Source organism: Dipodomys merriami, unplaced genomic scaffold (genome assembly GCF_024711535.1).
Source record: "Dipodomys merriami isolate MVZ:Mamm:240054 unplaced genomic scaffold, mDipMer1.0.p SCAF_1, whole genome shotgun sequence".
Lineage (NCBI taxonomy): Eukaryota > Metazoa > Chordata > Mammalia > Rodentia > Heteromyidae > Dipodomys > Dipodomys merriami.
Genome location: NW_027202270.1, coordinates 40657811 through 40682604, shown reverse-complemented (window position 1 = coordinate 40682604; position 24794 = coordinate 40657811). Strand labels below are relative to the sequence as shown.

Genomic DNA, 24794 nt, shown 5'->3' with positions numbered 1-24794 from the left:
CAGATACTCTTCTTTTGACTCTTTTTGTTTTTCTGCTGCTGCTGAGGGCATCTGCTCCTTTCTGTGGGGAAAAAAATCCTAGAAAACAATCAAACAACAATAAAAATAAAAACCTACTGAATGAGGTAAGGAAGGTAGTTGAATCCTGAGAGAAGGTACTAGAACCACCATCTCTGGGGTGGATTCTTTTCTTTTCTTTTCTTTCTTTCTTTCTTTCTTTCTTTCTTTCTTTCTTTCTTTCTTTCTTTCTTTCTTTCTTTCTTTCTTTCTTTCTTTCTTTTTCTTTCTTTTTAAAGAAGAATGTCCTAATGGCTCAGCCCTGGCCCTGGCAAATGAATGAGTGAACTCGCTACTTAGCATTGTCACCAAGCTACCTGAACTGTCTCTGAAAGCCAGGCTTCTTAGATCTGGCAGAGGCTCGGAGCAAGAGACCAGGGCTGGCAGCAGTCTGGCTGTCTGTCCTGGATAGAACCCAGAAGTTGTAACGTTGTCTATATATACCCTGTAGAACCGAATTTGTGTGGTATCCACATGTCACAGATTCGATTCTAGGGGAATATATGGTCGATGCAAAAACTTCATGTTTCTCCGAAATAACCAGAACTGGAGAGAGTAGAGGGAGCCGGTGCAGGTCAGCAACTTCTTTCTGTTTTATTGCCTTGGACTTCAGGAGGATCGACTGTGCCTGGTGACACCGTGCAGCCTTTCCCTGGAGAAGCTCCTCACCTTTAAATAGAGGTTTCCCTGGGTGCTACAAAAAGAAGCCTTGGCTGGTTTCATAAAAGCAGGGCCAAAGGGCTGGGTTTGGGGATCCTGGGAGTAAGGTAAAAGACCAGCTAGGTTCAGCTCCGCTCTCTAAGAAATAAGTGGTAAAGGTACCCAGTCTGGGGCTTGTTGGCTTTTAAAAGCCCTTGTGTGGGAAAGCAAGCAAGCTGAGAAGTTCATGAGTACCTTTGTGGTGCATTTCAGAGGGGTCTCTTCACCACCTTTCTGGCTCAACACTCTTCAAGAGCCTGGACATCGATGTCCCCCTGCCATGCAGCAAGGCCCCACTTAGGCTAGGAGCACCCTACCCTGGGCACTAATAGGAAAGCATTGTGGTTACTCATTGCCTAACTTAATTCAGGCCCGCCAGATTCTGGTATCTTTTGGGTGACCCTGACGAAGACAAAGCCAGAACACAGTCTTTGTATGGCAGAGTCGCGTCTCCCGCCCGCCTGGGCCGGTGAGCTGCCCGCCCAAGATACTCTGCCCAAGGCAGAGGCACCTTGCCCACTTACCCTTCCTTGCTTTGCACCCCGCTTGAATGACTCATTTCCCCCTGAACTGTGCCCATTTTGAGGGGTTGCTGCAGGCTATGGTGAGTGGAGAGGGCATGGAAGGTTAGCAAAGTCAGGGACAGAGGAAGAAAAAACAAAACATTACCTGCTGGGGGTAGGGATGCTGGGGTTGGAACTACTTTAACATCTGGCGGGGACCCTCAAATGTGGCAAGGCGAGTCACTTGATTACACGTATGTTATTTAGTTAAATTTGTGAAAATTATGAGATGCTCACCAACCCGGTGATAAACTCGCTCCCTCCCCATTGGCTGGCCTGGTCACATGGCCGTCCAACTTTATTCAGTTGACAGCAAGTAGGAGGGCCCTATGGAAGGAGAAAAAAAGACAACACGAGAAAAATTAGTATTTTCTACCTTCTGAAATTAATGGCCATGAGTTCGTATATGGTGAACTCCAAGTATGTGGACCCCAAGTTTCCTCCGTGTGAGGAATATTTGCAGGGCGGCTACCTAGGCGAGCAGGGCACCGACTACTACAGCAGCGGCGCACAGGGCGCTGACTTCCAGCCCCCGGGGCTCTACCCGCGGCCCGACTTTGGTGAGCAACCCTTTGGAGGCGGCGGCCCTGGGCCGGGCTCAGCACTGCCTGCACGGGGTCACGGGCAAGAGCCCAGCGGCCCCGGCAGTCACTACGGTGCCCCAGGAGAGCCGTGCCCGGCGCCCCCGCCCGCGCCCCTGCCTGGCGCCCGGGCCTGCAGCCAGCCGGGCGGCCCAAAGCAGCCGCCCCCCGGGACGGCACTCAAGCAGCCCGCCGTGGTGTACCCCTGGATGAAGAAGGTGCACGTGAATTCGGGTAAGACATGGGTCCAGGCACCTCCCTCTATCCCCCCACACCCTTAGTGGATCTGAGCCCCCCCCCCGGGGGGCTGCGAGTGGGTGGGGAGTGGGGAGCCTCCTTGGGTGCCGCAATTACTCTCTCCATAAATTTTTATAGCTGAGGGAGCAGGCCGGGACCATGTGGCTGACTGCTTGGCTGTGGGCGCAAAAGGGGGTGGGGATGGGGGTGGGGTGGGGGGAGGACTCCATTTTCAAAGCGGAGGGAACGCAGGCAGAGGAGCAGAAGCGTGTTCCCCAAATGCTCTGGAATCAGCAGCTCCGGGTGGGCCAGGGCCAAAGGAACGCGGGGAGCCTGGGGGAGTGGGTGCTGGGGAGGGTGTGCGCAGGGGAGCGGGGCGGAGGGGGGGGAGGCAGGCGAGCTGGAGAGCGCGGGGAGGGCCGTGCGGGCCTCGGGGCCCGCCAGGAAGTGAGCGGCGGAGGCCAGGGGCCTAAGTAGTGGCTGGGCGCTGACCTGGTTGTACTGTCTGTTTTGTTTCCTAGTGAACCCCAACTACACCGGCGGGGAGCCCAAGCGTTCCCGGACGGCCTACACCCGGCAGCAAGTCCTAGAACTGGAAAAGGAATTTCATTTTAACAGGTATCTGACAAGGCGTCGTCGGATTGAAATCGCTCACACCCTGTGTCTATCCGAGCGCCAGATCAAGATCTGGTTTCAGAATCGGAGGATGAAGTGGAAAAAAGACCACAAGCTGCCTAACACCAAGGGCAGGTCATCATCATCTTCTTCTTCTTCATCTTCCTGCTCCTCCTCAGCTGCCCCGGGCCAGCATTTGCAGCCAATGGCCAAGGACCACCACACGGACCTGACGGCCTTATAGAAGTGGGGATCCTGGGCCCATCCCTCTCTGTGCTCCAGGCTGAGCCGAAGCTGTGGGGGCAGGCCGGGCCTGCTGTCACCTCGCTGGGTTCTAAGGTACTGTGGGGTGGACCTGGGACCTGCAGGCCGCCCTCGGACTAGGTTAGCATCCTGCCCGAGGGCAGCCCCCTCCCTAGAGTGGGGATGGGGGTGGGAGGGTGGGCGGGATTCTGTAAGTATATGATCCTATGGCAGGAGCTACTGAGAACATAAAACCCTGGCGAGTCATTAAACTCATGAAAATCTCTGCTGTTGGATTTTGAATTTGCAAATGAAGGTTGGATGCTTTATCCCAGTGTGAATTTGGACGTTCTCCCCCACTCCACCCCTCCAGGGAGCTTTGTGGTTTACTTCATGTGGGGGAGTTGAGACAGAAGATTGCCCCCCCCCCCTAGGTGCTTCCAGTGAGACCAGGAGAGACTGCCAAAATTTCTGAACTTTCTGAGGTGGCTTGTATTATTGCCAGTGTGCTAAAAAGAATGCCATGCTCCCAGTGGCCCATGCTCAAAGAAATAAATCTAAGAAGGAAGTACAAATGGGTTGTTTTATGTTTAGATTATATTTGCTTGATTATTTATTTGTTGGGGGTTGGGGTACAGAAAATAACTGACACCTTCCTGCCAAAATTCTTAAGAGGGTAAAGGGGTTGAGCTTCAAGGAGCTGAGTCAGAGATATGTAGACTTACTTTTGGCTGTAACTGGCATCGTGATCTCCACCCCCTTCCTACTCCCTAGAAATAAGTATAGGGGCCTTTAATCCTTCTAGAGAGAAGTAGAGTTCTTGAAAGTGTATTCCCACACATGCTTACACTGTGATTGCACTGTGCTTACAAGCAGTTCTGGGTGGTTGAAGGAAGAGGGAGGAAAAAGGAAACAAATGGCCCAACATTTTCTTTCTGAGGAATGAAAACAAAACCTCTGTGCTCTGACTTGTTCGATAATGACTGAATTTTCTGTTCCAACCGAATTCCAAATGTCCCACATATTCCTCATTGCAGTATTTGATAAGAATTCATGTGTGGCTTATATAGGTATGGGGCTGTGCAGTTGAGGAAAAGTGGGTAGGTGAACAAGTCTTGTGTTTTTAAAAAGGAATTATGCCTAGAAGTACACAAAAGTTGCTCTTAGAGTTTTCCCTAAAGTTTTATTTTTTTAAAGCAAACTGAATAAGTGATTTTTTTCAAACCATTAAGCAGAAGCAGAAATTGCAAACATATAAAAGTTTTCAGGCCCTCTTCTTTGCCTTGAAAATCATGGCTTTATAAACAATAAATCAACAACAAGACAGATTTTTTTAGTCACTTTTCTTATGTATGGCATGTCTGTGAAGAGCTTAAAGCTCAGTTTTTCTAAAATGTTGAGTCTTAAGGACAAGGGGCATAGAGTCAAAGGTAATAACTAGAGTTGATGTACTCAAATGAAACGAGTCTTTGAAAGTTTTAACCCCCAAAAGCCTTCTACTCCAAAAAAGAGACCCTTGACTCCATCCACCAAAAAGTGACAAAGGAGGGGGAGGGAGATGGGATAAACTTAAATCTTAATTCTAAGATCCATAATGAAGTTACTTGCTCAGTACTTTAGAACATTTTAGCAGGTTTTTAGTAGCAGTCTTTAAAATACACTTAAGTGGAGGGGAGGGAAAAAGACTTTCTCTTGAAGGCATGTTCTTTGGTTGTGTGTCTCCTGAGAGCTAAGGGCAGGTATTCACTGAGGTCCCTATGCTAAAATTCCACTTCTCTAAAGTATCATCCAAGCCTTGGTCTTTTGTATTAGACCCTGGGGACAGCTCTTTGTTCCTCCTTGGGGTGAGCCTGGCTCTCAGACTTGCACATGGCAATACTTGAATATCGCCACGTCGGGATATTAAAGATGGATATTCCTGCATTATTCCCATCATTGTTTCTATGACAAAAAGCACAGAGTTCATACATAGTCAAGACGTCTTTTTTCTGACGCCCTCACGTTGAGAAGCTGAAAAGGTATTTTACTGAAGTTTGGCTAAATTACAGAATCAGGTTCATCCAGAGGACAAATTTTCTATTCGATTAGCTGTATTTCAGCCGGGAGGACTGACCTCTAAACCCTTAACCTTTTGGACTCTAACTACCCTTCTCTTCTTTTTTCCCCCCTTCTAACATGGAGAACAGTCTTTGGATGTAGCATTTGAAAAGAGCCGCTGTCCTTAGGCAAATTGGAAAGTTGCTAAGATGCTTTCCTAAAACCCAAATATGTGCATACATGGAGGCTTCTTCTCCTTGGATGGGGAAAAAGTATATATTTTCACAATATCCAACTATATAGATAATTATGGAGATAATTATATAGATTTTTTCCCCCTCTCCCAAGAAATTCTGGTTACTTACCCAGCTTCAGATCAAATGCCATGCTGCCTTTACCCCTGCCCCAAAAGAAAGCCAAAAGACATGTTTTCCTGAGGAAAACCCCAGCTACTTCTCAAACATAGGCCCACTATTTTGGAAAGTAACTTAATCAGAGAAACAACTTCTTTGTTTATAAGTCTCAGCTCTCTTTCTCAGCTTTGAGGGATTGTCTTTTGAAATGTTAATGAAGCCTGGTTGGCCTAGAGGGCAGCTCCCTATCCTGAAGACCCACTTGGACCCCAGTATCCATTTGGGCCCACAGGCGTGGACTAGGAAAGAAACAGGACCCCCAACCACCCAGGACAGGGGAGGGAATGAGTTTCCATCTGTGAACTGCTCTGGAGAAAGTTTGGTGTGCTAAGGCTCCAGTGCCCATTTGCTATAATTTATTTTCAGTTTATTCCCCCAAATATGAGCCAGAAATGTTTGTTTGGGTGGTGGATTTTTTTCTTTGAAACCTGTGTTGGTGTCATGACAGGGGGAGTGAAGTGTTTGCTGAGTACACTACTCCTGTGACTACCATCTCGCTCTGTCCATTGCAGCCTTTTGTTGTGAGATGACATTGTCAGTCAGCCTCGGAGCCTGTTCACATGAGATGCTTTTTTTAAAAAAAAATAGAACTGACCAATGTTTCACTGCCACTGATTAAAGTATTATTTATGCTAATTGTTGCCTGTAGTTTTGATGTAATTCGTTTATCTATATTTGAAATAATAAAAGGTGTAGCAAAAAAAAATCTCCCTCCTGTTTGGTGCCTTGAAAAAAGCATTCTTTGTTAAGACTTCTAAAAACTACTATTCAATATAAACAAACTATTTTTTTTGCAATAAATTAGGCTCCAATTAATTTGGTGCCTAAGGTGTGGTTAAAACCATATAAAGCTCAGCAATTGTTTTGCACTCCTCCATATACACTCCCAATTTGCCCATCATATCTTGTGATCATTGGAAAGCCTGAGGTTGGATTCAGGCTGTAGGGTGGTGGGCAGTATTTATTGAAAGAAACAGAAATAACTGGCTGGGCTAATAGGGGGCTCCACCTTGGCTTTCTGTCCTGCCAGCCCCAGCCCCCTTAAGTCGGAGCCCTCAGAGGAGGGCTTTTGATTTGTGCTCTGAGAAATCTTCCAGCTCCCCAGATGCTGGGAGTGAGTGCTGGTTCTAGGCCGAGCTTAAAGCTAACTGGTGGCTGCTCTGACCTGACCCTGATAGTCTCCAATCTTGGGCTCCTACTTTTCTGGCACTGCTCAGCCCCACTGGGGCCTCCAGCACCTACTTTTCAGCACTTCTCCTGCCCCCCAGACAACAATAAACACTTCTCACTATAAAAAGTACCGGGCACTATTTTTATCACGAGGGCTTTCCCTCATCTTGGCCACAAGCCTTGCAGAGGGGGCCAAGGCAGCAGTCCCAAAAATAAATGGGGGCTTGCTCGAGACAGGAAATGAGCAGACTGCATAAAATCAGACATGTGTCCTTAATATATGGAAGGGCTTACCCCAGACGCGTGGACATGTGTATTTATAAGTGCACAGACAGAAGTTTCAATATTCAGACACATTTTATGATTGTCCTCTGCCCGTCTTCTCTTTAATGGCTCCTCCTGTGCCCACCAATACATCAATACCGTTGTGAGTATTGGATCACCGTCAGGGATGAGGGGGACGCCGGTCCATAGCCTAGCCTACTGAGTACAGTACAGTAAATCGGGACCCTCGGCAGACGGCGCTTCCCGCCAGCGCGCCCGCCATGTTGGGGAGCCCTCCCTGCCCCCCGCACCGGGCTGGGCAGCCAGGGTTCGCCAGCAGTCGGGGGAGGGCCTTTCATAACCCGGAGAATTTTCAAAGTGCGAGGAAGATGATAAGAATAGATTTCTACAAGTCCCGACCACGTGATTGGCGAAATAATTAATTCAGCACGTCCCTTAAGAAACACGGAGTCGTCATTAATCTGCCACGCAAAGGGCTCTCTCCGACTTGGAAAGTGCAGGGATCCCAAGAATATCACCCGCCGAGGGGGGCCGCGCGGCGCCCCCGGCCCTCCACCCCGGCGGCGGGGCCCGGGAACGCGGCCGGCAGGTAAATATTTTGGCGACTTTTATTTCATCTGATTTAAATCCTTAATGAACTTAGCTGTCAGGGCCGCTGACAAATAGTTCCCTTTGCTTCCTGATTTGGAACCGCGCGCCGGCGAGAAGTTGTTAGTGGCTTGGATGGTGACCTTTGGTTCAGCAAAGCTTTGCACTTATGAAAAATTACTGAGAGCGGCCGAGTGGAGGGGGGGTGGAGAGGGAGGGTACGGGTGAGGATGTGAGGGTGTGCGAGGGGCTCGGTGTGAGGGGTGAGGGGCTCGGGTGCGCACTGGCAGCTCCGAGACAACAGGAGTTGTAAAAAGCCGACCCGGCTGGGGACACGCCTGGCGCACGCGGACCGGGGTTGCCTGTGTCTACCGGGAACAATGGTCGCTGTCACGGCATCTGCCGCCTATTCTTAAACCAGCGAGAAAAGGCCCCGGCCCTTTTTTTTTTTTCCCCAAACGAGGGTCGTAAATTTTTCTTTGCGTCATAATAGAAGGCTATAAAATCGAGTTGAAATTTTACCCCAGGCAGGTTTTAACCAACAGATAATGATTTCCGAGTTGCTTCTCCCGCTCTCCTCCCTCCCCACCCAAGCTTTGCTGCTTCCGTCACCCCAGCGAGGAGTTTCTTCTTCTTCTTCGCCCTTTATTTTTGTATTTATTTTTGAAGATCTCCAATAAAAGCGGAAAGAAGTCTTGCCTTTGGAATGGGGGAGTCCAGGGTGAGGGGAAATCTTCGGGAAAGGCTAGTGGGGAGGGAAGGGGGAGAAGCCGGTTGAGCTGGAAAAAAAGAGTCAAACCCCCAAACAGTCTCCCACGCTCCCATTTCAGCCTTTTTCACCCGCTCGCTCTCCAGGAAGATTTGCCATCCTGAAAGCAAACCTCACTTCCAGCCCATTCCTAGTTTGCTCGCAGAGAGAAAGGCTGGGAGCTGGAGCAAGCATTCTCTCCCTCTGGCTCCAAGATCCGACCTGAGTGCCCAGAGGACAGCCTCTTTAGTCGCCTCCTTTCCTCTTGTCTGTGAGATGCCTCCACTGACTTTGAGAAGGATTTCCGTGAGCTGGGACTGGCAGTGTTCGGTGGCTGTTTTGAGGTTGTGTGTGTGTTTTCATTTCTTTTTTGGAGTGTGTATATTTCCCCGTCAGTCGGAAACAAAGTTCCCCCGTTATGAATTATACATTCAAACAATAACACATTAATTCAATTATTCAAAGATGACAAATGTTTATGTGCTTAGCAAGTGACTCCAGTACAGATTCTGGACGCTTTCTCTAAGCTGCCTGCATTTTTCTCAATGAGAATCCTTCTCCCCTCTCCTCCCCCCTCCTCCACCCAATTCGACTCACCCAGACATCCCCTTGTAGGCCCAGAGAAGAACCCACAAAAAGCCTCCCAGCCCGGCTGGCAGCCTGCAGCCAGCAGCCTCTCAAGGCCTGGACTTGGCGGGCACCGGCCCGGGCTATTTTATCAGCCTGACAATTGCTTGGGTTGGTGTGATAAATCATCGTAAGTAATTCCTGAAAGGGTGTGAGGCTGTTGGGGGCCGGGCGAGGACTGTAAATCTTTCCGGTTTATTGCTCTATGAACATATGCTCCGATTGAAGAAGGCTTAGATCCTTTCCTGGAGACAAATTCCCGCAAAGCAGCCCCCCTCTTTGGCTGGGGATTAACACTTGCCTCGGGCCTCGGGCTCGGGCCCCTGGCAGGAGGCTTGGGGTGGGGTAGGGGGGACAGGGTTCTCCTGGCGGAGGTACGATTGGGGGAAGGAACCCAGGGTCCGGCTAGGAGAGGTACCCCGAGTGGGCCTCCTTCTTGGCCAGACAGGTGAACAAAAGGAAAGGTTCTCCACCTCGCTCTGGGGGCTCAGGCCCGTGCCCCGACCTGCAAGACTTCTCCTGGTCACCGGTGTGGGGATTCAGAGGACTCTAGCTCCCTGTTTTTGCGCTCAACTATGGTTTTCCGCCTGCTGTTCGGCCCCGCTCTTCTGCAAGCTGTGAGGAGGCATCGACCCTGGAGGGACATGCCTCTTCAGAGCTGGCAGAAAAATACGAATTTGGAGTGGGAGTGGGTGCATCGCATAATGTACGATTTGGGGGTTGGAGCCATGCTATGGGCATTCCCTTGGAGCTCGCTGCAACCTGAGAGGGATCGACGGGGCTTAACTTTTCTTCCCACACCAGAACCTGTACGATAAATCCCGCCTGACCATTTGGAGAATGATGAATCCTGTTGTAATACAATATTTCTAAAACAGAACTTTCCTTATGCCCCAGGTAAGCCTCGCTGTGACTGATTTCCCAGGCCCCCTCGCCTTCCTTGTGGCACGCAGGAAGCGGGAAGCCCAGCTGGTCTGTTGCTGGGCCTGCGGGACGCCTTAATTGTGCGCAGATCTGTGGCCGTTCAGGTCCCGGTGTGCACAGGTCCAGCGCCTAGGTGATTCTAGACCTTGAAGGCCTAGGGTGGGGTGCTCAGGCCGCAGAGAAGGAAGGTTGCTCAGGGTCCTGGCCCGCTGCGGGAACACTTTTCTGGCTCCGAAGTGGCAGCTTGCCTGCAGAGTCCGAGAACGGGATCCTAGGCCCAAGGAAGTGGGTGGTGGAGGTGGTGATGATGGTAATATGAAAGATCAGGAACGAATGTCACTGGGTCCTACCTTGAAAGCCGAAGCCATTGCTCTGTACACCCTAACTGCCTCCCTGGTGGTGCTGAGGAGGAGAGAGTGGGGGGTCTCTGTAGGCAGCTGGGAGGGCTCCTTGCTTGGCTTGGTTTTCGGATATGAACCACCCCATGGCGGAGGAATCAGGGGACCCCCTAAATTTATGCTGCTTCACAGCCCTCTCCAAAAAAAGAGGCATCCTCTAAAATTTCCAATCCACGGACCAGTCTGTTGAAAGACCGGGCCAGGGTCAGAGGTCATTGCAGGGAGAGACACATAAACTCCCACCCCACTGCTTGCAGCCGGGCTCTGACTGTGTAGGTCCCAAGCTGCGGAGAAGGAGGCGTCCCTTCCATCCCACACCCACCCGTGTCTGCCTTGGACAGCAGCCCGGGTCCCACGCCTCCTGCGCCCCTCCTCCCAGCCCCCCAGGCCTGGCTGCGCTCCTGGGCTGGATGGCGTGAAAGTTTCAGCCTCAATCAGTACAATCTTCCCTGGGGTCACGTGAACAAATATGTTCGCATTTGAAGGCAGCGTCTGTATTTCCCGACTATGAGGGGGGTTTCCGGGGCTCTCTCCAAATCCAGAAAGGTCTACGTTCCGAAAACAAAACAAACCCCGAGCTCTGGGGGGCCTGGGAGGGCTGGGCAGAAACCCAGGAGTGGGTGGGGGCGCGAGTGGCCGCTGCTGTGGGCCTGGGAGCCGACAGGCGGGCGGGCGGGCCGACGGACTAGCGCGCAGCGCAGGCGAAGCCAGCTCGGGGACTACGAATTCGTTCCTCCTGCGTTTATTGGTAGTTGAACCTCAGCCTGGTTCCGTTCTACCGGGAATTCTGTGTGCTTGGGTATATGGCCGCGCGTCTGCAAGCGCTCAAGACCAGGGTTGGGACAGTGTTGTCTGCAGACAAAGGGGGAAGGCTAGCTCTGCCCCCCACTGGCGCCCACTCTGAGGCCGAGGACACCAGGTTTATGATAAATTGGGATCCAGGTAAGCAATTGCATGACAAAATGGAAATCTTTGGGCACGGGACTGCTTGCTTCCCTACGTGGGATACTAAATATGATTTATTTTGTGTAATGTGTGATCTTGATTATTGCCAATTGGTGAGGCAGCCTGCGTAGACCTAGATACACTTCTACATATACATCGAGGAAGGTGATTAATCGTAATGAGGTGTGCTTTGTGGGGATGTTCCCCGCCTACCAAAAGGTTAGGAGGACATTACCTTGCCAGACTGGAGGGTGGCCGGCAGCACAGGGAGTGGTGGGAGCAGTTTGAAGAGTCTGGTGAGAGGACTGGGGGCTAGAGTTAGTATTTTGAGGGTAAATGTGCAGTTAGAAGAATGGGCTGAAATGAAATGAATAAAAAAGAAACTTTTTTTTTTACACTGTCACTGCCAAAGTAAGATAGAGCATCATATTAATTCCGTGTCTTGGGCTGCCAAGCTCGGTGCAGGCAGATTGATTTATAAGTATTTAAAATAAACCCGGTGACCAGCCAGCTCCTTGCATTGTTCTGGGAGTCAGCTCCATACACTCAGCCTTTACCTCTTATTGTTGGCTTAGATTTTTTTTTTAAACTGGGGAGTTAAAATGCTACTAGGCTTCTCCCCCTAAATTTAAAAGAGCCCCCCAAACTGCACTGAGGAGTTTGGGAGATTGTTCTGACAATCTCACACCAACCTTAAGGTGTGGGCTGCAGTAGTGGGAGATAACTGGTCTGGTGTTTCTGGGTCCTCCCCCAAAGGATCCAGAGTGAAAGTTAAATCCATATATCCCTTCCCACATCCCACCCATCATTTTGTTTACTCATTCTCCAAGCTCTTGGCTGGGGGAGGAGAGAATAAACTGTCTTGGGTCTCTCCCCAGGAAGGCCAGAGTGAGTGCATTCACTCTCCTAGAAATGCCACTGGGCCTGATCTGACTGGACTTCTATGGGGAAAAGACCCCAAAGGCAAGGGGCACTCCCCGAAGCTTCAGCTAGGACAGGCCCCATGGGGAGAGCTGATTTTCAGGAGCCTCATCAAAGGAGAGCAGTAAAGTTGTTTTGTCAATTGCCTGCACTTGGCTCCACCAGAACTTAAAGTCGGTGGACATTTTTCTTCGCTCACTGCCTTGGAGCTGCTCGCCTGCCAGTTTAGTCAGCTGAATCCAATTACTACGAGCAGCATTTCATTTGGCCCCATGGAGCACTCACTTATAACTTCCCCGAAAATTTCAATAATCCCCACCAAGGCTCCATGAGGTCCCTATCTTAAAGAGTTTTCCTGGGGTGCTCCTGGGGGTGGGGTGGGGTATGGGACCGGGACTGTGTGGAACCAGCTCTTCTTTGACAGCTTGTGGACAGGCCTCCCTCTGGCTACCCCAGTTTCTGCTGTGGAAAAGAGCTTTCGAGTTGGTGGCACAGAGCCAGCCAGGTTAAGCACAATATTTTTGGCATGCAAAAAGCCAAAGTTGGCCCAATACTGGATGGTGAGTTGGCAAGGGAGCACGGGAGAAGGCATTGGGGGTTCTTCTTATGGCCAGGTTAGGGTCTTCTTTCCTAAGCTTCCTACACCCAAGCACCACATACTGTTCTCCCCACAAAGCCCAGGCACACACTTACCCCATTCCTCCGAGGCTGGAAAAGAAAATCTAGTTAGAGGCATCAGGGACCAAAGCCCTAGGTGGCCTCCCAACTTAGCTCTTCTTTTGAGGTGACGCTTCTACTTGAAGACTTTTAGAAATAAATAAGAAATGATCAAGTGGAGAAAATTGACATCCACCCACATAAATTTATAATATTAAGTAGCTTTGAGGCTGGAACAGCTGGTTTGAGAGCCCTGGTACCTTGCGCATCCACAATGCTGCCCAGACAGTCCCAGTCCAGCAGAGTTCTCTGGGGTAGGGGTCTGGCGAGTGATGCAGGGGTGACTGGGATGCTGAAACCTGCACTCGAAGTTAGGAGCCCTACCGGGCCGGGATCTCTCTGAGGCACTTCCGTTGGGTGTTCATTAAGGGGTGAGTTATTGCAGCATGAGCCAAAGGTCACTTCAAAGGCTTATGGCTGCACTTTCTTGTCTTTAGAAGCGCTGGAACGCTTTGTGTGGGGCTTTCCCCGGTGCACTTTAGTGTTTGCAAACTACTGAGTCGACAAATTGCACCGGGAAGAGGCAAAGAGGAAATACTCTGTGTTAGTGTGTGTGTGTGTGTGTGTGTGTGTGTGTGTGTGTGTGTGTGTGTGTGTGTGTACTTTCACCTGACCAGGGGAACAGGCCCACTGAGCAATGGCACTTGTGAGTGGAAGTGGATAGGATGTGTATTTCTTAAGCAGTTTGCACAGCCTAATCTTGACCCAACAATATACAACCCCAGGCCAGGACATGGTGGGTACTTACTTGGATCAACTCAGGGAAACTGAGATAAGAGATATAGTGCACAAGTCAGGAAACAGCCCCTAGTTCCCTCTTCACTGGGGCCCTGTGGGGTATCCCAGGGGTAAGGATATACTCAGGTGCATCTAACATACCTACCCTCATTTCCTGCTGCCCTAAACAATGGTCTCCTTCCCAGTTCCACTCACTGCTTTCCAGGCACCTATGACCCACTTGGTTTACCCCAGCCAGAGGGTAAGAGGGTATGGGCAGTTTCCCCTCCCCCATCCAAGCCAAGGCTTTTGGTGTTTAAGGCTTCTAGCTCCCCAGGAGCCAATGGAGTCTTCTTTCTGCTGGGAAGAGGGCGTCTGGAATAGCTGTGGGCACCACATACAATAGGCACATTGATTTTGACACCCTTAAAGTGGGTAAGTCTCTCCTCGTGTGTTTGTAAGAGAGAACCAGCTGCTATTGAGTTTCCCATTTTGTTCCAGATCTGCCTCCACAGACTATCAAAAGAAACGAGGAGCCTACAAAAAGAGAGACAAAATTCAAGAAAACACACATATACAAAATTGTGGTGAGTGGGGGTGATTTAAATAAATACATTTCACTCCATTTCCATGTTTCCCGCAACTTAAGGTAGCCATCTCAAGATTCATACATCAAGACATAAAACAAAGGGCGGCTTTGAAGTGGATCACCTCGGTGTGAACTGCCCCCTGTTACACGGTAACCGATCATCAGCCTTCAAATTTATGGTGCTTTAATGGGGTGAACCCAGTGCCTTAAATGCAAGCTGTATTACAGTATTGAGTTATCTGGGTTAAATAAGAGTGATTTAGAATTCGCATCCAGGGCTCCCCATAGGGCAGAAGAATCTCATGCGGAGAGATCAGGAGAAGGGGGGGGGGGCAAAACGTAAATAAATCCTCTCCGGAGCAAACCCGCAAAGAAGGATTTTAAACAACCGAAAGTAGCAAAGCCATCTGGGAGAGAATCGTTGCTCAATTCCAGTGAGTTCACAAGAATGCCCAGTAAGAGGTTTGTTTCCCGGAAAGGTCCCCGTGGGTTTCGGAGGCCCTGGTTTAGGCAAAGCAGGGGGAATAAAGAGCCTTGGAGGATTTTTAGGGGAACGGATGCAAGCAGCGCTCCCTCGCCTCTCCCTTCTCTTTAGACTGGTCGGGACTGACTGAACGCCCTCCATCTACTGCAACTGCAGCGCTAGACAGAGCCTGGCGACTTGCCGTCCCCTCCCGTCCCCAGGCTTCCCTCTCCCTGGGTCCTCCCCACGGCCTGCCGCCGGCCGGCCCGCGCCGGGCGGGCCGCTGCGCGTCCATCCAGCCTTCCGGAGAGCGAGGCCGCGGCGCGGCGGGCAGCAGGTCTTTGGTCCTCGGCGAGCTCCGCGCGTCCCCTCCCGCCGCTGGCAGCAGAACCGAGCTGCTGGCAGAGGCGGGCGCCGGCTACTTTATATAATCCGGCTGCTCCCAGCGTGCGCGAGCGGGAAAGTGCGGAGTAGGGAATTCTTTTGCTGTGCTGCCTCCTACGCGGAGCCTGCTTTCCACTTCTGAAAAGTGCCGGGCCTTGGGAAGTGTTTTTCTTTTCATTCCTTACTGAAGCGTTTACTGCCGCCGTGGTCGCAGTCATAAATTTTGTTACAAACCACAATGACAGGTGCATTGATATGCACCGTGAGAGCTCCAGCTGCTTCATAACCCCGTCCCCTGGCCGCTGTGAGCGCCTTTTATTTATTCGGTATCATATTAGGTATTGATCCTGGGCAGAATTAAGTGCAGCGAGCAAGTATCGGGGCTCCGCTGCTTTGGAGGCACGGCGGGTGCGGCGGGCCAGCGCGGCCAGGAGCCGGCGGCGGTAGCGGTGAGGTCGCCTTCCTTCCGGCTGGTGACCATTTGGCCCAGTCTTCCGGGCCTGGGGTTAGGTCCCCCCCCCCGCACCCCTCCCCCCGGCTTACTTGGTCAACTTCCAGAGATTTGGGGAAGGACTAACCAGTCCCATTTGGTGTCCTTTCTCCTAGAGGACCAGGGGATGGCACAGAAGAGTATAGGGTGGCTGCACCTTCATGTTTCCCTCTTCCCCCCCCCCCCCCCCGCCTCCGCCACTCTCGAAGGTGGAAGGGAGGCAAAGAAAGAGGAAAGAACAACTGAAAACTTAAAAAAAAAAAAAAAAGCCAAGCCCCAGCTCGATAGGCCCCTCCCCCCCTCCAGGGCCTAACTTCACCCCCAGGGCCTAACTTCACCCCCTAGGCATTTGGGTCTTGGAGCCCAGATGAGCAAAGGTACCAAAGGGTGAGAAAAGAAAGCCTTTAAGGGGGGGGGGAGGTGATCGAAAAGATGAGCCACTGAACAGTTGACCATTGTCCAAGTGATTTATGACCCAGTCCTGCTTTTTAGGTTCAAGCAGAGTTCACAAGGAGTAGGGATTTCTGGAAAGAAATAAGCCCCCCTTTTTTTAAACCAGTTTGGTAACAATATTCTCAGGTTTTGCTTTAGGAGAGGGGCTTCTTTGGAGCATTGTCTTTCAGGAGGTCTGTAAGTCTTTCCCAGTGAGGACAGCACAGTTGCTGCTCTTGCTTGTGGGGAAATGTACATTAAGGTACCAGATCATCTTTAAATGGGCCTGGACATTCCTTAAAACAGTGTAAACAGGCAGAAGAACAGGCTGGTTGTACAGGGAGCTACTCAATGTTTCTACCTTGGAGATCTGTGTACAAGGATTTTGGTGTTTGTTTTTTTTTTCCTAGGAATATGCTACAGGAACAAATACATATGTAAAGTCATCTGTCCTATAGACCTACCCAGTTCTTAAAGAAGCAGTTTTAATATTACTGTTCCAGTTACGATAAACTTGGTCAACTTAGGGGGTGGGTTGTTTTGCTTCTAGAATGACAGAAGCAACAGAAGTTTTGGTGGTCTGAGAGCCTGATGTAGCCACATAGATATTCAGAGCATTAAACCTAGAAGCAAGATCTCAGAAAAGTCCTGAAACTAATCCCAATTGGCAGGTCCTATGGCTTGGGGGCAAACTTATGTAAATATTAGTCACAGGATGAGGATCTGTCTCTCCAATTGATATTCAGTAACTTTAATAGCCAGGGTAAGATATAAGAAATTTATTGAAAAAAATCATTCTGATGTAAGCTAATTTTAAAAAAACAAGAAAAAATTAGGCCATCTTTATTAGGTAGATACATTAACTGCATACATTTACACACACTAATAGAAACAATTCCTATAGCATCTCATTATAGTATCTATATCTTGTTGAGAAAGGCCTGTCTCTTATCAAGATAAAATGGACAACAATACTACCAAGCAAAAGGTAATTTGAAATATTTTCTTAATTGGCTAGACTCTTTGCTGAAAGTAGAGGGGAAAATGAGTGAATGGAGAAATGTTTTTCATATCTGTATTCAGAGCCATTGGGCCATATAAGCTATATAATGTGGTTCCTCTTGAAGACCACGATAAAAGGTAGGGAAACTTTCTGGGAAGTAAAGTTGCCTAGAAGATGAGATCAAGAATTAAGACCAGAGAGCTGACCTGTGCATTTTCTTTATCAAACAGACAAAAGTGATTGAATACTATTAGTTATACTTTAACTCCTTAGGAGTCTTTCAGAAGATGAAGGGGGGAAGGATGAGAAGAAGAAAAAAACCCATGAAGAGTCAAGGGACACAAAAGGGGTAGAATTTTTCTTAGTTCCCCCCCCCCAGAATTCTGAGTCTCATTCATCATGTCCTGAGAGATACTCTCATTGGCTGTGGATTGGGCAGGACATGGGGGTGAAATAGATGATTCAGAGCAGATGTCAATAATATTATCTATTTAAATAATAGATTCAGAGTAAAATGATGAAGTAATAAAATATTTCCATTCACCCATACTGCATGCATTTTAAAATCTAAATCCCTTCACTCATTTTCAGTGTCATTCCTTTTTTTAAAAAAGTGGGAGGACAAAGTACAGGGACTAGAAAAATGTAGATAAGAGGGAAAAACTACTGTGGCTTCAAAGTAAGTCTGGGACTTGTGTGTGTGTGTGTGTGTGTGTGTGTGTGTGTGTGTGTGTGTGTGTGTGTGTGTGTGTGTGTGTGTGTGTGTGTGTGTACACCAGTCCTGGGGCTTGAACTCAGAGCCTAGGTGCTGTTCCTGAACATTTTTTTTTTTTTGATCATCAACAGACGAGAACTGTTTATTGAGGAACAGTGAGGGGCACAGACCTTCCCAGGTTTGGAAGTTGTGCTGGAGAGTTGGGACAGGAGCTGTTTGTTTTTTTTTTAAATTTTATTTGTGAATATATTGTGTTCCTGAACATTTTTGCTCAAGGCTAGTATTCTAACACCTGAGCCACAGCTCCACTTTTGGCTTTTATTGTGGCTAATTGGAGATCACAGTCTCAAGGACTTTCCTGCCTGGGCTGGATTTGAACCATGATCCTCAGATATCAGCCTTCCAAGTACCTAGAATTACAGGCATGAACCACTTGTGTGCCAGGCCAATCTGGGGATCTTTCAAATCCTTGTCTTGGCTTTTATCGCCTAGTTTATCACATATTAGATGTCATTGTGTTGATACATACAAATAACTGGGCAGATTCTCATCCTGTCATCACAAAATGGACTGAGTCTTTGTGAAAGATGCTGTCATTTTGAAGCCACGCCAGGAAGGTACTTTTGAGGAGGGATCTCTAACAGTGTGTTATAGGACTCTCTTTTGCCCATCAAAATACAGGGATTAGCCAGGCACTTATGCTCACACCTGTAATTCTCCCTACTCAGGCAGCTGAGTTCTGAGGATTGCAGTTTGAAGTCAGCCCAAGCAGAAAAGTCTGTGAGGACTCTTATCTCCAACTAACTATTCCCAAAGTGGAAGTGGAGCTGTTGCTTAAAGTGGTAGAGTGCTAGCCTTGAGTACAAAAGCTCAGGAACAGCACCCAAGCCCTGAGTTCAAGCCCCATGACCAACAAAACAAAAAGCAAAAACCTAAACCACTGGGATTATGAGCTGTAGAGTGCTTGCTTTGTGTATATAAGACTGGGTAGGATCTACACCACTAAACAAACAAGCAAACAAAAACACAGGGTTTATCAGAGATTGATTGATCTTTTTATTCATTCACTATTTCATTCATTCATTCAATAAACCTTTATTGCAGTTACAACAGGAAGGTCATTGCACTAGATGTTAATAATATACAGAATGAATTAAACTCCATGTGGGCAAGGAGCTCACAGTTTAGGGGAAGACTCAGCCAGTAAAATGTAGGAGGCCATAAATATTTTTCCATGTAGTTCAAAAGCTAAACTGACATTCTTGGAGAAAGAAAAATATTTTAGGAGCACCTGGGAATGCAGGAGAAAGCATCTTTGCCAGGCTAAAGTTGAGCTAAAGGAAAGGTGTTTCCTCTCTCCTTATATTTGTGTAATTTCTTCTTTCAAAGGATTCAAATAAACTTCATAGAACCCCAGATTTAGAACCTTGCCCATTTCACACTATGAGGTGGATGGGAAGCAGAGAGCTTGGGCTAGTCCTTCTACATAGACTGGTCTTGCCAATGACAGTCCCTCTGGGGCCTCTCACTTTTCTTCTTGACAGGTCACCTGGAGCCTGAGGGCTGGACCAGCTCTCTCAGGACTCAGCAGACACTGGAAGTAGTGGTGAAGGACACAGTGGTAGTCAATGTTATTTGAGCAGGGTCAGCAGGCCCTGGAGCTTCCTGAGTGCACCATGCAGAAGGCTGCATACTATGAAAATCCAGGACTCTTTGGAGGCTATGGCTACAGCAAAGCCACCGATACTTATGGCTACAGTAACCCCCATCAGCCATATCCACCCACTGCTGCTGCCAGCTCCCTGGACACTGAGTACCCAGGTTCTGCCTGCTCTATCCAGAGCTCTGCACCTCTCAGAGCCCCAGCCCACAAAGGGGCTGAACTCAATGGTAGCTGCATGCGACCTGGCACTGGGAACAACCAGGGTGGGGGTGGTGGTAGCCAGCCTCCTGGCCTGAACTCAGAGCAGCAGCCATCACAACCTCCTCCTCCACCACCTACTCTGCCCCCATCCTCACCCACCAATCCTGGAGGAGGAGGAGTGTCTGCCAAGAAGGCCAAGGGTGGGCCTAATGCTTCTAGCTCCTCAGCGACCATCAGCAAGCAGATCTTCCCTTGGATGAAAGAGTCCCGACAGAACTCCAAGCAGAAGAACAGCTGTGCCACTGCAGGTAGCTCTGGGGGGTGGGGGGGGAAAGGGGTCAGCCTGGATCCAGAAAACCCCATCACTTAGTAAACTAGAGGCCAAGGGGCTCTAAGGGTAACCTTGGAGACCATATATCTAAACTCCAACTCCTTCCTTCTTAGTGTTCTTGTTTGAGTTCATTAAGTGAGCTCACGTAAATTCTGGGATGCTGGGACTCAACATACTGACTTTATGTTTTCTTGGGTTGCTGGCAAAAGTCAGTTCTTTCTGCTAACCTTTCAAAATTGGGCTGGGTTTAATGGCACATGTCTGGAGTGCCAGCAATTGGGAGGCTGAGACAGGGGGATCTCTATGTAGCCTGGGCTACATAGCAAGACTACAACCAGCAAGCAAGCAAGCAAACAAAAACATACTAATTTAAAAGAATTACTGATATATTTAATTGTTCAAAAAAGTTTTTAAGATAGGTATGTGATAAGCAACAAAATAACATTCTCACTTTTATAGATAAGTAGATAAGGAAACTTTTAATAAGGCTAAATAAAACTTGCATAAGATCATGAAACTCAGGGCTGGGAAGTTGGCTCAGTGGTAGAGTGCTTGCCTGGCATGCATGAGGCCCTGGGTTCGATTCCTCAGCACCACATAAGCAGAAAAAGCTGGAAATGGCACTGTGGCTCAAGTGGTAGAGCGCTAGCCTTGAGCTGAAGAGCTGAGGGACAGTGCCCAGGCCCAGAGTTCAGGCCCCACGACTGACAAAAAAAAAAAAAAATCATGAAACTCAAGTGGTAGATTTGAATCCAACTAGTCTGACTCTCTAAGGGCCTACAAGGAATAAAGCTGACACCCCAGTTCAAGTTTCCCACTTTAGAGAACCCATTACAGCTATTCTAGTATGTCCTAGGAAGAAAGGGTGTGTTGAGAAACAGAGGAGACCCTAGAGTCTCCTTTTCCAGGTCCATCCAGAGCATGTGGAAGAAGATGGGCATGGTCAGGAGGTGATGTTTTGCTCCTTATTTTTGCTCAGACTGCTTGGTTCCTGAAATTTCCTGACCTTGTGCTCTCTGATGGTGTTTATTTTCAGACAGATGAGCATACTTCTGAGTCCAGGGCTAGTTGGGGGCCTGGGATGTGACTTGTTACCAGGTTTCTGGTCTGCCTGCTGTTCTCTGGGCTGCTCCTCCTGGGGGGAAAATATCTTCCAGCCTGCAAGCTCCTTCTCCTGTCCCTCCCTCCGCAGCTCAGGAGCAGGCCCTCCCTCCCAGGAGAAATCCATTTGTCTTCTCAGTGAGGGAGTGGACAAGCAGCTGAAAAGTGGCAGGGGTGGTAGAAGGCAGTGTTGAGGTCGCTGCTCCTAGCACTGCCATACTCAAAATGCTTCTAGCCTGTCTTTGGGACCCCCAAAACTCCAGGGAAGATTTTTTTTCTTGCTTGTTTGTTTCTTTGTTTATTACGTCCTTGTCTTTGGATGCAGCTGGGCTGGATCAAGACACCAAGATCTCCACCCCTATTTCTTTGCTTTCTGGGGTGCTTAGCTTAAGAACCAGCCTCCAAACAAAGCAGGCTGGAGCTGCTTCCCCCAACCCCAGCAGCAAACATAGGAAGCAGTGTTCAAAGGAGTCTGGCCTTTCTTTGTAGTGGTGGGGAGGCTTTCAGCTGCTTCTAGTCTTGTATTCAAGTCTTTCATAGCCTGTGGGTTGGGAAGAGATGATGGGCTAGGATAAAGGGGAGGACAAAGTAAATTGTACCCTAGACGCAGATGGAGGTTGCAGGTGCGACTTATAGGTAGGCGGGGTGGGAGGTGGGGGGGGGAGTGAGCTGGGGTGGTGTGTGTGTGTGTGTGTGTGTGTGTGTGTGTGTGTGTGTGTGTGTGTGGTTATCACTTGGAATCTTACCTCTCAAAAGTACCTGCCCCAGCCGGGATTGGAGGTGGGGGAAGGACTAAAGTACCCCTGTCCATTCCTGGGGGTCCCTCACCCCCTCACTCAGCGTCCTCTCTCCCTCCCTCCTTGCCCAGGGGAGAGCTGCGAGGACAAGAGCCCACCGGGCCCGGCGTCCAAGCGGGTTCGCACGGCTTACACGAGCGCGCAGCTGGTGGAGTTGGAAAAGGAATTCCACTTCAACCGCTACCTGTGCCGGCCGCGCCGCGTGGAGATGGCCAACCTGCTGAATCTCACCGAACGTCAGATCAAGATCTGGTTCCAGAACAGGCGAATGAAATACAAGAAGGACCAGAAGGCCAAGGGCATCCTGCACTCGCCAGCAGGCCAGTCCCCCGAGCGCAGCCCGCCGCTTGGAGGAGCCGCCAGCCACGTGGCCTACTCCGGCCAGCTGCCACCGGTGCCCGGCCTGGCCTACGACGCCCCGTCCCCGCCAGCTTTCGCCAAATCGCAGCCCAATATGTACGGCCTGGCCGCCTACACGGCGCCGCTCAGCAGCTGCCTGCCCCAGCAGAAGCGCTACGCAGCGCCCGAGTTCGAGCCCCACCCCATGGCTAGCAACGGCGGCGGCTTTGCCAGCGCCAACCTGCAGGGCAGCCCGGTGTACGTGGGCGGCAACTTCGTCGACTCCATGGCGCCCGCGTCGGGGCCGGTCTTCAACCTGGGGCACCTCTCGCACCCATCGTCGGCCAGCGTGGACTACAGCTGCGCCGCGCAAATTCCTGGCAACCACCACCACGGACCGTGCGACCCTCACCCCACCTACACAGATCTCTCGGCCCACCACTCCTCTCAGGGACGCCTGCCCGAGGCCCCCAAACTGACACATCTGTAGCGATCGCCGCGGACCCGAACTCGTGGCGCAATTACCTCTCTGGCTTTGGTGATGGGGTGGCGGGGCGGGGCCCGCAGGGCAGTTGGGGGACCCTCCCTCCCTTCCCCTCCCCCTCTGGTCCGGCTGCTGCCTGCTGGATCTAGTGGCGGAGGCGTCTGAGACCGGGCCTCCCCTCTCTGCGCGCGTCTTCCTTTGGGTGACTCGCCATAAATCAGCCACAAGGATCCTCCCCTGTAAGCCCGACAGTGCCACAAACTGCGGACCGAGGGACTCCAATCTGGTAATGGTGTCCCGAAGGTAAGTCCGAGACCCGCCAGCGGCATGTCCTGCAGAGGAACTAGAACCTGGAGAGTCCCGGGCTGGCCCGCATCTAGCATAGTTTCGGAGACCTTAATTTATATCCTTCTTCCCCTCCCAACGTAAGGATTGCCTCGGACTAAACGACCTGTATTTATTATTTGAAGCGAGTCATTTCGTTTCCCTGATTATTTATCCTCGTCTTAATGTATTTATGTGTATATTTGTAGAATTCTCCAGCCGAGTTTAGGTACACGCTCCATGGCCTTGGGGGCTACATTTCACCTCTTTAAGTCCCTTTGGTCAGAACTAGTTGAAAGAGTAGTTTTGAACAGTTATAACCGTGGCTGGTATTTGTAGTTGCTGTAAAGGATTAAGACCACAAATTGTCCTTCATGGGTAGAGTCAGGCAGCCCGGTGGTATGGCAAGACACATTATTTTCTCTACAGCAGCAGCCTTTGCCACTCGACACAGTTTATTGATTTCAAATTGTCTGGTACTATTTGAACAAATATTTAGAATAAAAAATTTTCTCTGTCAGAGTGTATCTGTTCATGAACGCTTGCAAGCAGGTCATTCTTTCTTTATTCCGATGGAAGGCCCAGAGAAAGTTGACCCTTTGAAAATTGTTTATTTGGTATTTAGTGCACAAGTTGGTTTGGGGAGAAATACTTGATTACATTCCCACTATTGAAATGGGAAGGAGACCTTGGAGGATGCAAATCTAGAAAAATTCTGAGTGGGCTGATTGGAACAGGGCTTTGTGATGACAGCACCTATCTTGATCTTTCTAAACACAATAGACTGTTACAGTAGGGAGTCCAGAGGTCATTCTTTTTCTACATTAAGTAATAAAAAAAACTTTTAAAGAAACCTGACAATCAAAGAAAAGACGTGAGATGTAGTTAGAATTGAACTATGAAAAAGCTAAGGTGTAAAAAAGGAACCCATTATTTGGAGACTGGCACCTGAGCTTTTTCTAAGAAATCCTGTCATGATTTTTTTCCCCGTTGTAATGGTCAGTAGTTCACTTCTAAAGAATACAAATGTTCTCCATGATGTAAAATAATCAACGTTTCATTCATGGAACATAACACATATACACATCTTGTTTACTCCTGTTTCTTTGTACAAAACGGACAAAAATGTCGTCTAAGATTTAGAACCATTTTGTAAATATTAGGGTGGCTCTTGCTTAGGGGTGGACAGCTTACAATTGCTTCCATGGGAGGGGGCATTTGGAAAACGCCTTCAGATAAGGTTCAATTCCTTTGTATTTCAGAGAGTCGGCCCACGCATCTCTATTTGGTTTGACAAATAATGCAACTCCTACTCCATCCCCAGTGACCGAGGTGAAATTCCTATTGTGTGGAAATAATTTAACTCCTAATCTTCTGGTGGAACAACACTCGTTTCTATTTGGATGTTTGTGTTTCGCTAAGTAATGATGGCTCAACATAATATTTAGTTTCCTTGTTCCTTTGTGCTGTTTTAAAAATGGCATGTTAGATTGGGGTGGGAGGGGACATCCTTTTGCTAAATTTCACTCTATCAAGCAGGTTTAAAGTATATATGTTGTAGAAGTGTATCAGCAGAATAAATGACTTCAATCGAAGGCATATTTTACCCACTTTCAAGGCGTAACATTGTTTTCTATGAAACTTGCATCCATAGGCAGAATTTCTAATTGTCTTGTAAGAAATTATTTTTTATGCTATTAGGGAAATCAAAGAAGAGCTCGCTGCCTTGCAGGGATTACAACTACCTTTCTTAACTGGCTAAATATTAAATAGATGAATTGTCAGGCTGTTTAGATTCAGCCCGGTTTTCCCTCATCTCCTCGTCCTACCATAAATAATAATAAAAAATACATAATGCATCATGGCTCCAGGCGTTTTCCAGCTTGGTGTGTTACCGCAGGAGTATCTGCTGAGTCTGCGGGTGTCTGCAAAAGCCCCAAGTGTCATCTGTGGCTTAGGGTTTCATGGATTAGACTTTAAATGGTGTCTAGCT

The 24794-nt window shown here is 49.1% G+C and overlaps 2 protein-coding genes across 7 annotated transcripts; both read left to right on the top strand.

The window, feature by feature from the left end:
- Nucleotides 1-575: 575 nt before the first annotated feature.
- On the top strand, nucleotides 576-2999 carry Hoxd4 (homeobox D4). Its single transcript, XM_070020500.1, has 2 exons — nucleotides 576-2134; nucleotides 2659-2999. The coding sequence occupies exons 1-2, from the start codon at nucleotides 1708-1710 to the stop codon at nucleotides 2994-2996; spliced, it is 765 nt and encodes a 254-aa protein (XP_069876601.1). The 5' UTR covers nucleotides 576-1707; the 3' UTR covers nucleotides 2997-2999.
- Nucleotides 3000-3015: 16 nt separating this feature from the next.
- On the top strand, nucleotides 3016-24411 carry Hoxd3 (homeobox D3). Of its 6 annotated transcripts, XR_011371517.1 has the most exons (5): nucleotides 7406-7489; nucleotides 13987-14072; nucleotides 19106-19733; nucleotides 21726-22780; nucleotides 24064-24411. XR_011371517.1 is itself a non-coding variant. In XM_070020419.1 (4 exons), the coding sequence occupies exons 3-4, from the start codon at nucleotides 19190-19192 to the stop codon at nucleotides 22481-22483; spliced, it is 1302 nt and encodes a 433-aa protein (XP_069876520.1). In that variant the 5' UTR covers nucleotides 7406-7489; nucleotides 13987-14072; nucleotides 19106-19189; the 3' UTR covers nucleotides 22484-24411. The 6 variants fall into 6 exon arrangements, 5 of the variants coding, with proteins under 5 accessions (XP_069876529.1, XP_069876520.1, XP_069876542.1 ...); XM_070020419.1 differs by having other exon boundaries at nucleotides 21726-24411; XM_070020425.1 differs by lacking the exon at nucleotides 7406-7489 and adding an exon at nucleotides 10917-11127 and having other exon boundaries at nucleotides 21726-24411.
- Nucleotides 24412-24794: the final 383 nt, after the last annotated feature.